Below are 14386 nucleotides of genomic sequence, written 5' to 3' on the forward strand. Positions count from 1 at the left end.
GCTTCATCTTACCGGTTCCTCTGCTGGAGCAATATTAAATACTCATCGTGTTTCTCATCAAAGTCTGTCGCCATGTCCTTAGTGTAACCCTGAAATGAAGAAACAGAGCGGTGTGATATCGGAATGCAGGGAAGCTTTACTGAAGCCTGGGTACAGCACACGCCACACAGGAGGCCGAGAGGCCGAGAGGCTGACCTTGACGAAGGCCCAGCTCCCTGGGCGCATCACCCTGGTGACCCAGAGCCCCAGAGACTGTCTGATGGCCCTCTGGGTCTTGAACATACACAACTAACAATCTACGAAAAGAAGGTCGATTCCCCAGCCTTGCCACTGTTCCTTCCTCCCATGTCCTATAAAATCAAGGACTCTGAGAAGACTTGGGCTTTACTGTTTCCTCCACACTCATGATTTTGTGATCTCAGTTGTCCCAACCAGATGGAACCCAGATCAGTTGTTTAAGAGGGGAAGCTCAGGCTTCCCTGGTGGCGCAGTGGTTGAGAGTCCACCTGCCGATGCAGGGGACACGGGTTCGTGCCCCGGTCTGGGAAGATCCCACATGCCACGGAGCGGCTGGGCCCGTGAGCCATGGCCGCTGAGCCTGCGCGTCCGGAGCCTGTGCTCCGCAACGTGAGAGGCCACAACAGTGAGAGGCCCGCGTACCGCAAAAAAAAAAAAAAAAAAAAGAGGGGAAGCTCATCTTTCTCTTGCCATTGTACGAAAAATGCACGCTTATTATAAACAACTCAGTCATTACAAAAATATATGACCCCCCCAAAAAAATATATGACCCAGAGAGTGAAGGCTCCTTTAAAGCAGACATTTGTGGTTTCCTGCTTCCTCTTCCGGCCACCGAACTCTGAATTTCTTCGGGGGAACCATTCAGCCCCCTTTTTTCAGTTCACTGGCTTCCTTAGATGCCCATGAAAGTTCCTTTGGTCTCCTCTTGGGTCACATGACCTTGGCCTTCATCTCAACCATCAACATAGTTCTTCCCTCAGCCACAACGATTCACTAGTCCAGGGATGAGCCATGGCCTGAGCACGGCCCTTGAAAGTCAGCCCTGGGACTTTGCTAATACTCCTGGGGAAAAAGCTGTTCTCTTTCCACTGGGGTGCTAAAGTGATGAGATGCAGGCCTGGAATTGCCTGAGAATGAAGTCAAGAAAGAAGACAGCAGATCCCAGAGATGGAGAGGAGAGATTCCCAATAACATAATTTGAGCCCCTGGATCCACCCATGCCTGAAGAAGTACTGGTACAACTTAGTTATTGCTTTAAAGTTTCAGCTGAGTTTCTGCCCTTTGTAGCCAAAAGAATTATAAGTTATATACCGTAACCTGACCATTAGAGATAACCCCTATTAGAATTTGTTACAGCTTTATGGAGGGATAATAAATGTATAATAAACTATACATATTAAAAGCGACATGTATATACCAGTAAAACCCCCATTACAATCTGATACATATTTCTCTAGATGTTTTTCTTTGTTTACAATATACATATGTTCATATTTATAAATACAAACACACACATTCTTTTAAACAAAAGTAGGATTATACTGTAAACAATGCTTTGTAATTTTCTACGTTTCTTAACTAACTTTTTGCCAAGGAATGGATTAAAGGGACAATACCAGCTTCATTCTAGTCACAAGGCACAGGGATTAAGTGTTAAATGGCAAGTAAGACATTTGTAAGAGAAACACAATTTGTGTGAAAATCCTAACGATTATCATGGGAAGAAGAAAAAAAAGAATCTCCATCATTCTGTTCTTAGCACCTCAAAATCTGGCCTTAACCCCACTAATCTACCAGAACTCACCCCAAGGGTGACTCATAACCTCCTTAAGCAAATATAATAGCTCTTCCCAACTTCATCCTTTTCGACTGCTCCGGGCCATGGGGAGCTGTTCCCACCCATCCGTCCCCAAATTCCCCTAGTGTAGCTTCTGCGGTTCTGAATGAGCCTCCCTTCCCTCCTGCACCTTCTCTGGCTGCGCTTCCTCCTTGGCCTTGGACGTGGATGGCCACTGTCTCTGTCCATCTCACCTCTCTGGGTCTCTCTCCCTCTGTCTTCTCTTCTTCTGATACAAGGAAATGGGTCCCCTGGATGGGGAAGCCAGAGAGTCACTGCTAGTCCAGGGCTGACAGCCCAGTCCCCTTCTCTCCCCTTTTCCTATAGGACTCCAGGTTGTGGCCATCTGCTTCCCTCTTTCCCTGTCACCCCCACTTTTCCTCCCAGGCTCCCCTCTCTCTGGGCCACCTGGGGACAGGATGCTGTACTCCCATCTTCTCTCACCCGATGTCTCTGAAGCCTCTGGATTTTCCTGGGGTTTTCCGGCTTAACTAATCTGGCCAATCAGTGGCCAATCAGTGGGGAATAATAAGAAAGGGTGATTTTATGAAATCATAAGAAATTTAAACAAACTAGCAATAGGTGTTCCTATTCCTATTTCCCTGGCTTCCTGAGATGCCCAGAGATGTTCCCTTGTCCTCCTCGGGACTGAGCCCTGCCTCACCTTGACTGTGAGAAAAGCACTGTGACCTCCGCCCTCTGGACAGCTGGTTGGTTGCGGGACACTGGTTCTGGAGAGGATTCACAGTTCCTTCCACAACAACGTGTGTACGATGCGGACAGTTGACGCAGCAATTCCATATACATGATTCTCCTTTGATTTTTGCAGCAGCCTTTGAAGTGGTTATTATTACCCCATTTAAGATACAAGGAAACCCATCCCATGCATCTCCCCGGAATACGGATCCTACTCCATGGCAATTTACATAACCATTTTGAGATATTAAAATGACCACTGATATATTATGGTATGTAATGAAATAGTCAATGACATTTTTAGATGAAATATGAGACTTCAGAGAAATCTCAGCTTGGGGTGGGCTGTCCTGGGCTTTGACCTCAAACCCTCAGGGAATACATTTATTTGTCTCTGCCAGGAGGGAGATGTCATAGGAAAGATTTGAAGAGCTCAGGCATATATCCAGCCAAACTACTCACCAGCCCCGTGCTTCTCAAATTCTGCTGTGAACACAAATCACCTGGGGATTGTGCTGAAATGCAGGCTCTCCTTCCGTAGGACTGGGAAGGGTCCCAAGCCCACACGTCTAACAAGCTCCCAGGCAATGCCCGTGGGCCACACTTAGCCAGCAAGGCCCTAGACCAGACCAGCTTATTCCCCACTATTCACAATACGCCCACCTCTAATCAGATCAGCGCTGAACTGGAGCTGTGAAGAATGTGAGCTTTGGAGTCCAGACCTGGCTCCAAGTCACAACAGTGCTGTTTGTTTCCTTATCTATCAAATGGAGGTAACAGTAGTACCTGTCTGGTTGGATTTGTCTTTCCCTCACAGGGTCAAATGTGGGTTGGATGCAATAACAATAAAAAAAAACATAGCACAGTACCTGGCACTTGGGTAGCTCTCAAGGAATGTTAGTTACATTTGCATTTATGGAGTTCCATTATTTAACTAGTACTATCCTGGCCCCTCCCCACTCCCAGCCAGCTCATTGCTATCCTGATGCCTTAATCATTCGATTCCCTTTCCCTCCAGCCTCCACCCAAATCCTCTCCAAGGCCCAGCTCAGCTCCCCAATTCTCCACAAAGCCTTCCCCTACCATTCTCACCCCCGCTCACTTCAGCTCATTCTGAAACCCTGCAATTAGTATTAAATTATATACAATACAGCGTGAAATCATATATAATTAAGTGCTACATTGTAAGCCTTTAACTATATCTATTGCTCACTCATTATCTGGGGATTTGGAGACCTGGAGGTGAGTCCTGAACTCTGCTACTTACCTTCTCTGAGCCTCAGTTTCCTCATCTGTAAAAAGGGAATAGTAATAAGGTCTACCTGGCAGGGCTGCTCTAAGGATTAACTAGGAGAAAAGTAGAAGTAATTTAGGATCCGTTTCTTTCTTCTTATTGATTCCCCAACTGGATTATAAATTCCTGGAGCACAGAACTGGGGAAGGAGGGGATCATCATGTGGGGAGCCTGGAGTCCTGGGTTCGGGTCTCAGCTTCAACAACATCCAGCTCCATGATCATAACTGCTAAGGCTGACCAAGTACCCACCTGGTTAACCCTCACCCTGGTCAGACATCAGACACTACTTCTCCCCAGCACGGCATATTTCACTTTGCTGAGGCTTTATTTCTCAGGCTATAAAGCAGAGGCATTAATTAATATTTAAGGCATCCCACAAAGGTGGGAGAAACTTAGAAAGCGCCAGGTTTATCATCACTGTGTTTCAGCAAACACTGATCAAGTGTTTACTGTGTGGCTGTTACCTATGCAATGAGAGTTTAACAAAAAACTGACCCAGCGTGCATTCAGATTCCAACATGCCTGTAGACAGTACCCAACCGCCAGCCAGGGCCCGATCTGCACAACTCTGCCCCCATTCCTGTTGTGTGCGGTGTGAATGGCACCCCCTGCTTTCATGTACCCAGTCAAGCAACACACACTGGCCAGGGGTCCCTAATATGGGGGATGGCCCGCAGGGGGCTCTGGGGACATCGATTCAACTGACTGCACAAGGGTACTATTCTGGGAAGAGAGTCCATAACTTTCATCACCAAGGGTGTCTGAGGCCAAAAAAAAGAGACAAGTGATGACAGCAAAATGTATAAAATGTGATGCCAAGGATCTGAAGGAGGGAACAGAGGAGGCTCCTGAGGGCACGGCCAGGCCCAAATCCTTGGGAGTCATCTTGGAAGCATAACTCACTAACTCACTCTCCCACTCCACGTCCAGTCCATCAGCTCCATGTGAAAAATACCATGTATCCAAAAGCTGACCACTTCTCCCCACTTCCCCACTACCACACTGGTTCAGGACCCTTCACTGGCCTCCGGCTCCCGCCCTCACCCCTACAGTCCGTTCTCCTTTCTACAGCCGGGGGTCCTGATGAAAGGGAAGTCGAATCATGTCACTTCTCTGCTCTGGACTCTGCACGGGTCCCAGCGGCCACCAGGCCCTGCCCACTGGGCCTCCATCCACGTCCCTGACCTCCTCCCACTGCTCCACCCTCCTCCTCATCACTGCAGTACCCGCAACACCCAGCATGTGCCCACCTCAGGGCCTTAGACCCACCGTTCCTTCCCCCAGGTAAATACCCAGATTCCTCACCTCCTCAAGGCTTGTCTTAGATCTTACCTTCTCGGGGAGGTCCTCCCCAGCCATCCTATTTAAAATTGCAAGCTGTGCGTGTGCGTGTGCGCACATGCGCGCGCACACACACACACACACACACACACACACACACACACATACACGTACACACTCCCAGCCGCTCACTAATAATCTCTACTTTATCTTATTCATCAAGCCTTTTATTTATTGGGCCATCCCCTGCACTAGAATGGAAATTTCATGAAGGCAGGGACTGCATCTGTTTTGATCACTTGTGTATTCCAAGCCCCTAGGACATTGTCTGGCACACAATGGGCCCTAAATGAATAAATAAGGAGACATCTGAGCTGAGATTTGAAAGTTGAAAGGTTTGCTGGGCAATAAGAGAAAGGCATTCCAGGCAGCTGGAGCAGCACAGGCAAAGGTTTGGGGGCCTGAAAAAGCCTGAAACGTTCATGGATTGGCCAGAAGTTGGGTTTGACTAGAGTGATGGGTGTCGGGGAGGCGTGAGTTAAGTACGGGAAAAGGTTTAAGGAATTTGGACGTGATGCGAAAGCAAAGTCCCACTGCCATTATTGTTATCCTTATCATCTTTATCCCTAATGCTGGCCCCAGAGATGGTGCAGAATTTTATCAATGGCCATATTATTAATTCTCTCTGGGGGAAAAAGAAATGGAATTGGAGAGAAACGCCAAGAATCAGTTATGCTTAAAGGAACTCGACAGAGTCTATATTTCAGGGATCACGTATTCCTCTGAGGCCAGAATATTGGAATTCTCCTAAACAGGGTTGATTTAGCGAGTGCCAGAGCCTGAGCTGCATTAACGAGCAGCTTAGAGCATAGGGCTGGTTTCCAGGGCTGGAGGACATTGAGGACCTGACTTTGTAGGTGTCAAGTCCCAGCGGAGAAGAACAATAACTTGGAATGGTCTAATAATGAGCTGTGAACACACTGTGTGGGGGCACCACAGAGTTCTTGAAGCACTTCCGCACACCTGACTGACTACTCCACCTGCCCTGCCCCTCCCCCTCCCCCAAATGCCACATCTTAACTGAGGGATGATTTATGAGCGACAAGCAAGGTTACTGGAGCCCAGTCTTTGGGCCGCTTTAATGACCATTTATGATGCTCTCTGTGGTGCTTATTGTGGCTGTCTGCAATAATGCTATGCCCTGGGGTCATTATCCCCATTTTACAGAGGAGGAAACTGAGGCTTTGAAAGCTGAAGCGAATTGCCCAAAGGCCATGTCCAAGTGGAGATAGTGGACAGTTGTTGTTTCTGTCGGTTTAGCATCTATTCATTTTCTTCTAGTTACATCGTCTTGGTTTTCCTTTGGGAAACCACCTCTCCTCCACTCTCAATCCATGTGGTGTGGGTGGAAATAACACTGCTGGCACTTCAAGGGCGAGCACATGACAGAGGCCTGGCCACTCAAGGCCAGGCTACTCTGGCTAGTCCGTTTCCCTGGCCATGTGACTGGTTTAGGGCTAGGCACATGCCCAAAGCCAGGCCAACAGACTCAACCCAGGGATTGGTTGAATCTGCTGGAAAAGTCCGTCTTCCTCTTCCCCTGGAATTATTAGCTGATGTGAGCCGAGAGCTACAAGGGCCACCAAAAGGAAGAAGTCATTTTTTTAATTTATTTTTTTGGGGGGGGTACGCAGGCCTCTCACTGTTGTGGCCTCTCCCATTGCGGAGCACAGGCTCCGGACGCGCAGGCTCAGCGGCCATGGCTCACGGGCGCAGCCGCTCTGCGGCACGTGGGATCTTCCCGGACAGGGGCACGAACCCGTGTCCCCTGCATCGGCAGGTGGACTCTCCACCACTGCGCCACCAGGGAAGCCCAAGAAGTTATTTTTTAATCAACTGATTAGGTTCACTATTATGAATGTTCTTCTATGTTCCATGAAGAGATTTGTCCAAGAGTGACAGCAACATAGAGGGAGCAGAACTGAGGACACAGAGAGACAGACCAGATAGAAAGTAGAACTTCTTAAGCGTGTTCAACCCCCGTAACCAGCCCCACGTGGAGCCAGCACTATCTTGGACTTTTAAGTCACAAGAGCTAATACATTCCTTTCTTTACTCAAGCCACTCTGAATTGTGTGTGTGTGTGTGTGTAACTCACACTTGAGTGAGTTCTCGGTGGTACAGTGGAAGAACTAATACTCAGAGGTGTCTGAATCTGAAGTCTGCCGTGTCCTACAGCCAGAGGAGCATTTAGTAGAGGATTAAAATAATTCCTTAATGAATATCCTCAACGATGGCCCTAAGCCCACAGAAAGCGATGATCCAAATGTATCTCACAGTACAAAACTCCTACTCTTCCTTCAAAACCCACCCCAGTGTTCTCCCAGTGATTCTGTTCTTTGTGTCCCGGTGCTGTATAGTAAGTCCTTAATGCATATTAGTTGAATGAAAAGGTATAGTTCTGAGTTTGTTTTTTGCGGCTTTTGCTGACATATCAGATGTACTCCCATCCTCAAAACAAGAACAATAAATACTCCGCATTTAGTATGCTTACATTGCGAGACCTAAAGCAATGGCTGAGACTGCCTCCTAGAGGTGGATCAAAACAACACAAACACTGAAGCAAAGGTTGGAGTGTCGCATGCCCTGGGTAGATGTGCCAATAAAAATCACATACTATTCGCATACCAGGTAGATAATCCAAAGAAGACTTTGGGTTATTTCTCAAATACCTATGCACCATTATTTACTGCAACCAATGTACACCTTGAGATTTTATACTTAGTTTCAGGTTTGTAGAATATTGACGCAGATCCAGAATCTAGGGCTTCCTCCTGGTCTCCAGGACATGGTATGCTGTATCTTTATGAAAATGTTTTTCTTCCACGGCTATCTAAAAAATCATTTTCAATACATAGCCACTAGAAAATAATTAACGTTTCTTTGTATTCTCAGAAAAGTTTCCTTGTAAGATGGCAATGTGTATTATAAACTATCTTTTAGGCTGGCAAATATAGATTTTTCTTTTTTTAATCTTGAATGAGCTTGCTTCAAAAAGGAAACTTTATATTAACGCCATAAATGGAAAATCATTATCGCCTGCCATAAACCGAAGGCAAACAGAAATACGGCCCTGCTGAAATAGCACGTTTACATGCCACCTGCAGTGCTGTGCAAACCACACACTGGGAAGCTCGGTGCCCGAAATTCCACGTCCACACAACCCCGAGAGGCGGGAGGTGCTGACCTCCTCTCCCCAATTCATTTGTTCACTCAATATTTATTGAACACCTCTTCTGGACACACAGTGGGCACATCAAAGTCTCCACTATCATGGAGCTCACATTCTAGCAAGAGGAGACAAGTAATTTAAAAAAAAAAAAGTAAATATATAGTATGTCAAATGATGCTCAGTGCTATAGAAAATAGGAGGTAGAGAAAAACAGAGGGAGTGGGGAGAGAGGTGCTATTTTAGCCAGGGGGTCAGAGAAGGCCTCTGGTGAAATGACTTTTGAGCAGAGACTGAAGGAAGTGGAGGAGATGAACCCCTGTGGGAATCTGGACAAAGGGGGTTTCCAGGTGGCAGGAACAGCAAGTGCAAAGGCCCTGAGATGGGGGGCGGAGGCCATGGTGAGGACTCTGGTCTTACTATGAGGTGACCAGGAGGCTAGTGGAGGGTTTTGAGCAGACCTGCCATGGGCTGAGGCTGTTCCCACCGTCCACCCTGAGAAGAGCTCGGGAGGGGACGTAGGCCTGCAGGGCCCACTGGAAGCCCAGTAGTGTAAACAGCCTCTGGCTGCTAAGGAGGGAACAAGGCACGCCTGCCCTTGAACTCCCAGACTGGTGCTAAACTGATTTAGGGTGGCTGTTACCTGTCAGAGCCTCTAATCCCACAGCACCCGTCACTTGGCCTGATGAGAGGAGAGAGGCGGCCTGGGTGGAATTTTCCCTCCAATCTCTGCCTCCACCACTTGATTTGCATCCGAGAATTTTTCCTTCTAACGGAATGAACCTCTCACAGAGCGCATCCATCACCAGGACCTTACCTATCACCTCCTGCCCAGCAAGCTGGGCTGCCTGAGTGGACGCTCTCCTCCCAGGGCTGCCCCCCCGCCCCCTAAAAGGGGAGCACTCAGGGCCCCTCCCCACTGATTCAACAAAGACTCCTTGAGCTTCTCCTATGGGTTGGGTGCTGCGCTAAGGGCCCAAGACAGAGATGGATGTAATCTGGCTCCACCACCCTCCTGACCTCATTCCCACCTCTTGCACCCCCCTCAGCCCGATAGCTCTTCAGGCTGTTTCTCAGAGAGGCCCCTTCCTCCTCAGGGCCGAGGTACTTGCTCTTCCCCCTGCCTGGATGGCTTCCTCTTGTTCATGGGCATGTGTGGCCCTTCTTGGGGCCTCTTCTGACTGTCCCCGGCCCTCTCAGCCTCCTCGACGTGGCAGTACTTCCCTCTTTGGAAGTATCTCCGTTTGTTTGTTTGTGGTTCCCCTGCTGGGATGCCAGACCCGTGAGGGCAGGGCCAGCGTATTTGTGGAAAGGAAGGGATGAAGAGGAAGAGAGAGAGAGGGAGGCAGGAAGACAAGATCCCTGTCCTCAAGGAAATTAGAGGAGCAGCAAAGACACTGCTCTGAGGCCATGGAGTAGGTGCTGTGCCGGGGGCAGTGGGTGGAGAGGACGGGTCCTTGGCATCGCTCCGGGGTGGGGCAGGCCCTGCAGAGGAGAGGACAGGTGCTGACGCTAAGGAGCTCAGAGGTGGACGGGGTGGGCAGGGCATCCGGGCGGGAACAGCGTGTGCAAAGGCCCAGTGCCAGGAAACCCTGGGAGCTCATCTCGGGGCTGGGATGGAGAGTGGTCAGAGCATGTTGGTTGATCGCAGGGGAGAGCCCTGGCTTCCGACATTCCAGCCAGCTTAAAGCCCGATGAGGGACAAGGCCTGTTTGCGCCGATGACAAGTGCTGAGTGGTGGGGAAAGCCAGGAAGGGAGTGAAACGTTCTGCTCAAGTCTAGGGCGGTGCAGTGGGGCTCAGGGTCCCCATTTTGATGTTGTCTCACACACTAGTCGAGATCTCTGCCGTGTGAGATCCTGGAGATCCAGGAATGTAAAGGAGACGGTTCGCCCCCATCTCCTCGCTGATCACGTGGGGCTGTGATCCTTTCCTCCCTCCCTCCGTCTCCCCTTCCCCCCCTTTAGGTTGACTGAGCACCTCCTATTCCCCACGGGGACAAGTTCCCTTGCCTTAGGGAATGGACCATCTAGGGAGGGAGGCCAACTTTAAGCAAACGACCCCACCACCAAAGTACATCGTCAGCCATTTCTGGAGGTAGGTGCATGGTGCCTTGAGAGGTTTTCAATGGGAAACACGACTGTGGCAGGGAGGTGAGGTGACGCTCCATGGAAGGGTGACAACAACCACGATGTGAAGGACGAACAAGTTAACTTACGGGCGCAGAGCGGGGTGTGCGCTAAGCAAAATGGACGCACGTGTGAAGGCCACGTGGTGAGAGGGAGCAGAGGGTAAGAGTGAGACAAGCTGGGATGTGGGACCCTTTGCTGCAGTGCTGCAGTGCTTGCACCTGGACAAATGCCTCCTCAAGCTACAAATTACAAAGAAACTATAAGGGACTAAAAATAACTGTGTGCATGTGCAGTTGGGGCAAATTATAGACAAAAAGATACAGAAAGACCAAAAAAAGCCCCAAATGACACTTCTGAAGGGCCGGGAGCAAAAGCAGGGTACTGCGCATGCCCCCTGCACTCACCACCTAAGGGGTGGGCAAACCACCTAAGCCACGCCTCCGACCCCGCCCCTGGACACACCCCTACCCTCACCCCATATAGGGTACCGGCTCCCCGCCCCCACCTCGGGGAGCAAGTAAGGGGACCTGTTACTTGTTCCTGCTCCTTCCAGCGGCTGCAGGGGCCTCAGTAAAGCCTTGTCTGAATTTCTTGTCTGGCCTCTAGTCAATTTCTATTGCTTGGGGAAGGCCAAGAACCCTGGTCGGTATCAAGAGGGACAAGGAATGACAGAGGGGCTGGAGCCGGAGGGCAGGGGAGCAGGGGTTGACTCAGGACTGAGCAGGCAAGACCACCATGTGGGCCACAGCAGGGAGTTTCTCCCTTAAGCCCAGACCAATGGGAAGCCACGTGGGGTTACTGGGGTAGAGGGTGGAGGTTGGAGTGAGAGGCAGCCGGGAGTGGGTGCTGCGGGTGTTCGGACAAGAGGTGTCAGCCACATGGAGGAAGCAGGGAGAACATGCTTCCAAGGTGAGGGCGGGAGACTTGGTGATGGGCTGGAAAAAGGCGAGGAAGAACGAAGTATTGATGACTGAGCAGCCTCTGGCCTGGGTAACTGGAGGGGCGGTAGTGCCATTCTCGGAGAGGTCAAGGCTGGAGGAGGGGCGGGGCTGAGCTTGGTTTGGAGCAGTCGTGTGGCTACTCTGAGGCACCCAAGAGGCAGAGTTCGCGGACTGGCGGTTGGAATGTATAGGTTTGGGGTTCAAGGTGCATCGCACAGTTAAGATGCCCCTTCCTCCCTGCTCACCATCCCAGGCTGGGTTACACCCTCCCTCAGCTGTGCTCCTGAAGCATCTTCACAGACTGTTCCCTGTCAGGACACTGATGAAAGCCACCATGGACATGGGCCTAGGTGTGTACAGTGGACTCTGTGCTACGGGCCCAGATCACCTACTCACACCCCAGCTGCTGGGAGCTGTGTCCCTTCCCAGAGAGAAGCCTGTCTTGCCCCAGGTTATACCTGATCTCTGATACTGATTAATGACAAGGGTACAAAGACCCAGGCTCCTTGCCTCAACTGGGAACATCTCTGAAGGGCCACCCATCCCCACAGCTCCCTGTGGGGTCAGCAAGGCCGGCATCACAGTTCAGCTCCTCCCTCTGTCCAACCCTGCTTCCCTCATCCTCACGGGTGTTGCTCCTGAGAGCCCTCCCCAGTCAGCCTCCTGCATGCACATCTCCATCCCACAGTCTGCTTCCTGGGGACCGACGGCAGTTACTTGACCATGAACTCCCAGGGCAGGGCTGAACCTTGTTACATCAAAGGCCATTGGTAAACGCAAACTGAATTGAATGGACAGTCCTGACTCAGCCAGGACTTCCCACAATGGTCCTGAATTCAAACAGGACAGACCCAAGTCCCCCAAAAATGAACTCCTCAGACCACGGGGCCCAATATTTAATTCTGAAACATGGTTGCCATGAAGGTGTGTGACATAGGTCCTCAATTTCCAGGGCTTAGTTCGACAGCTAAACAGCCAAGTTGGGTGGTCAGGACTCAGCTGTGAACCCAGGCACCTGGGTAAGAATCCCATCAGGCTCTTTTGAGTGGGAAAAGATACTTGTTCCTAAGTTTCCTCAGCCGTCAAACTGGGATGCCATTCTAGCGGTGCTGTTCATAATAGCCCCAAAAGTGGAAGCAACCCAGGCTTCTCTGGTGGCGCAGTGGTTGGGAGTCCGCCTGCCGATGCAGGGGACGCGGGTTCGTGCCCCGGTCTGGGAAGATCCCACATGCCGTGGAGCGGCTGGGCCCGTGAGCCATGGCCGCTGATCCTGCGTGTCCGGAGCCTGTGCTCCGCAACGGGAGAGGCCACAACAGTGAGAGGCCCGCGTACCGCAAAAAAAAAAAAAAAGTGGAAGCAACCCAACTGTCCATCAATGGATGAATGGATAAACAGGCTGTGGCATATCCATACAATGGAATATCATCTGGTCATAGAAAGGAATGAAGCACAGGCACATGTGACCACACGGCTGACCCTGAGAACATTATGCTAAGTGAAAGAAGACAGACATAAAAGGCTACATATTGTATGATCCCATACATATGAAAGGTCCAAAATAGGCAAATCCACAGAGAGAGAAAGTATCCATAGATTAGTGGTTGCCAGGGAACGGGGGAAAGAGGAACTGGGAGTGACTGCTAACAGGTACAGGGTTTCCAAATGGGGTGATCTAAATGTTGTGGAACTAAATAGCGGTGATGGTTGCATAGCTTTGAGAATATCACTGAATTGTACCCTTTTTTTTTTATTTGCTGCGCCGTGAGGCATGCGGATCTTAATTCCTCGATCAGGGATTGAACCTGTACCACCTGCGGTGGAAGTGCGGGGTCTTAACCACCGGACCGCCAGGGGAGTCCCAGAATTGTACACTTTAAAATGGTGAATTTTGTGTAACATAAATTGTATCTCAATAAAAAAAGGCAAAAAAAAAAGTGGAATGACGATTAAAAGCATCCACTTTATAAACACAAAATATTTAGAATATTGCCTGATGTGTAATACATGCTCGATAAATGTTAGCAATGAAGATGATGCTGATGAGAAATATTTCGAAGTTTCTAATTACAATGGCACAAAATCTGAACTTGGAGTTGACCCTAGACCCAGTTCCCTGAGCTAACCCTAAAGGCATTTTATACCACAAAGTTAACACCCGCCTGAAATTCATGCAAAGAAAAGATGACGTAACTTTTCAAAGGCTGCAACTTTCCTTTTCCCGTGTAGGAAGGGGAGAGCAGCTGGGTGTAGGATTCGGTCTGCCTCAGGAGTGGGACTGCAATCACACCCTCGGAACAGGCGCCAAGCTGGTGACAAACACAACCTTGGTTGTGCACCAACCCTTGAAAGTGCCGTCAAGGGTGGCAGGCAAAGGATGCTATCAGGCTGGGGTCAGGATAAGGGGCCCACTGATGGAGGAGTTGGTCTGCTCTAATAAAAATAGCATTTTTATAATGTCTTGATTGGTGTGTTTGTCAAAAGGGGAAGACTTCAAGCTGGTGAGGAGGGCTAGGAATAGAAACTGGCTGACAGGGAAGAAGCCAGGCGTGCAGGCTGCAGGAGAGATGGTATTTCATTTGTGCTAATCTATTTTCAGGAGGAAAGGAAGGGATTGGGAGCATCTCTCCCAGCCCCTAAAGTAGCCTGTGTCCTCTCTGAATGTGGGTTCTTAAGAGCAGAACAGCAGCCCACAAATTCCCTTCTCGGCTTCCTGCTCGCTCCTTCCAACCCACAGCCTGCCACTGTGCTTTGCTCGACAACACACATCCCTGTGGCCTCCCTCATGAAAAACCTGCCACAGCTGGCGAGTAAGGTGACAGAGGCACTTCAGGAAGCAATAGCAGTCTCCACTAAACAAGACAAAACAAAACCCCGAATAGCTTCGGTCTACTCAGACCCAGCCATTTCACTCCTTGGAATCTATCAGAAAGACTCACACAGGTGCCGGAGGAGGAATG

At 49.8% G+C, this 14386-nt stretch overlaps 1 protein-coding gene across 4 annotated transcripts in view; it reads right to left on the reverse strand.

The window, feature by feature from the left end:
* Positions 1-14386, reverse strand: part of KATNIP (katanin interacting protein) — a 201243-nt gene that overhangs the window by 149258 nt on the left and 37599 nt on the right. For all 4 annotated transcript variants that reach the window (XM_022588452.2, XM_089895988.1, XM_022588449.3 and 1 more), the window contains one exon: positions 13-89. Coding sequence is in view for 3 of the 4 variants with exons in the window: in XM_089895988.1 (XP_089752114.1) it covers positions 13-89 (77 nt within the window). In the remaining variant the exon portion in view is untranslated. Of the gene's footprint in view, positions 1-12; positions 90-14386 lie in introns of those variants that run through there.

The sequence above is a fragment of the Delphinapterus leucas genome, chromosome 15, assembly GCF_059928025.1.
Source record: "Delphinapterus leucas isolate spDelLeu-1000000601 "Yukka" chromosome 15, BTC_Dleu_Yukka2, whole genome shotgun sequence".
NCBI classification, from domain to species: Eukaryota; Metazoa; Chordata; class Mammalia; order Artiodactyla; family Monodontidae; genus Delphinapterus; species Delphinapterus leucas.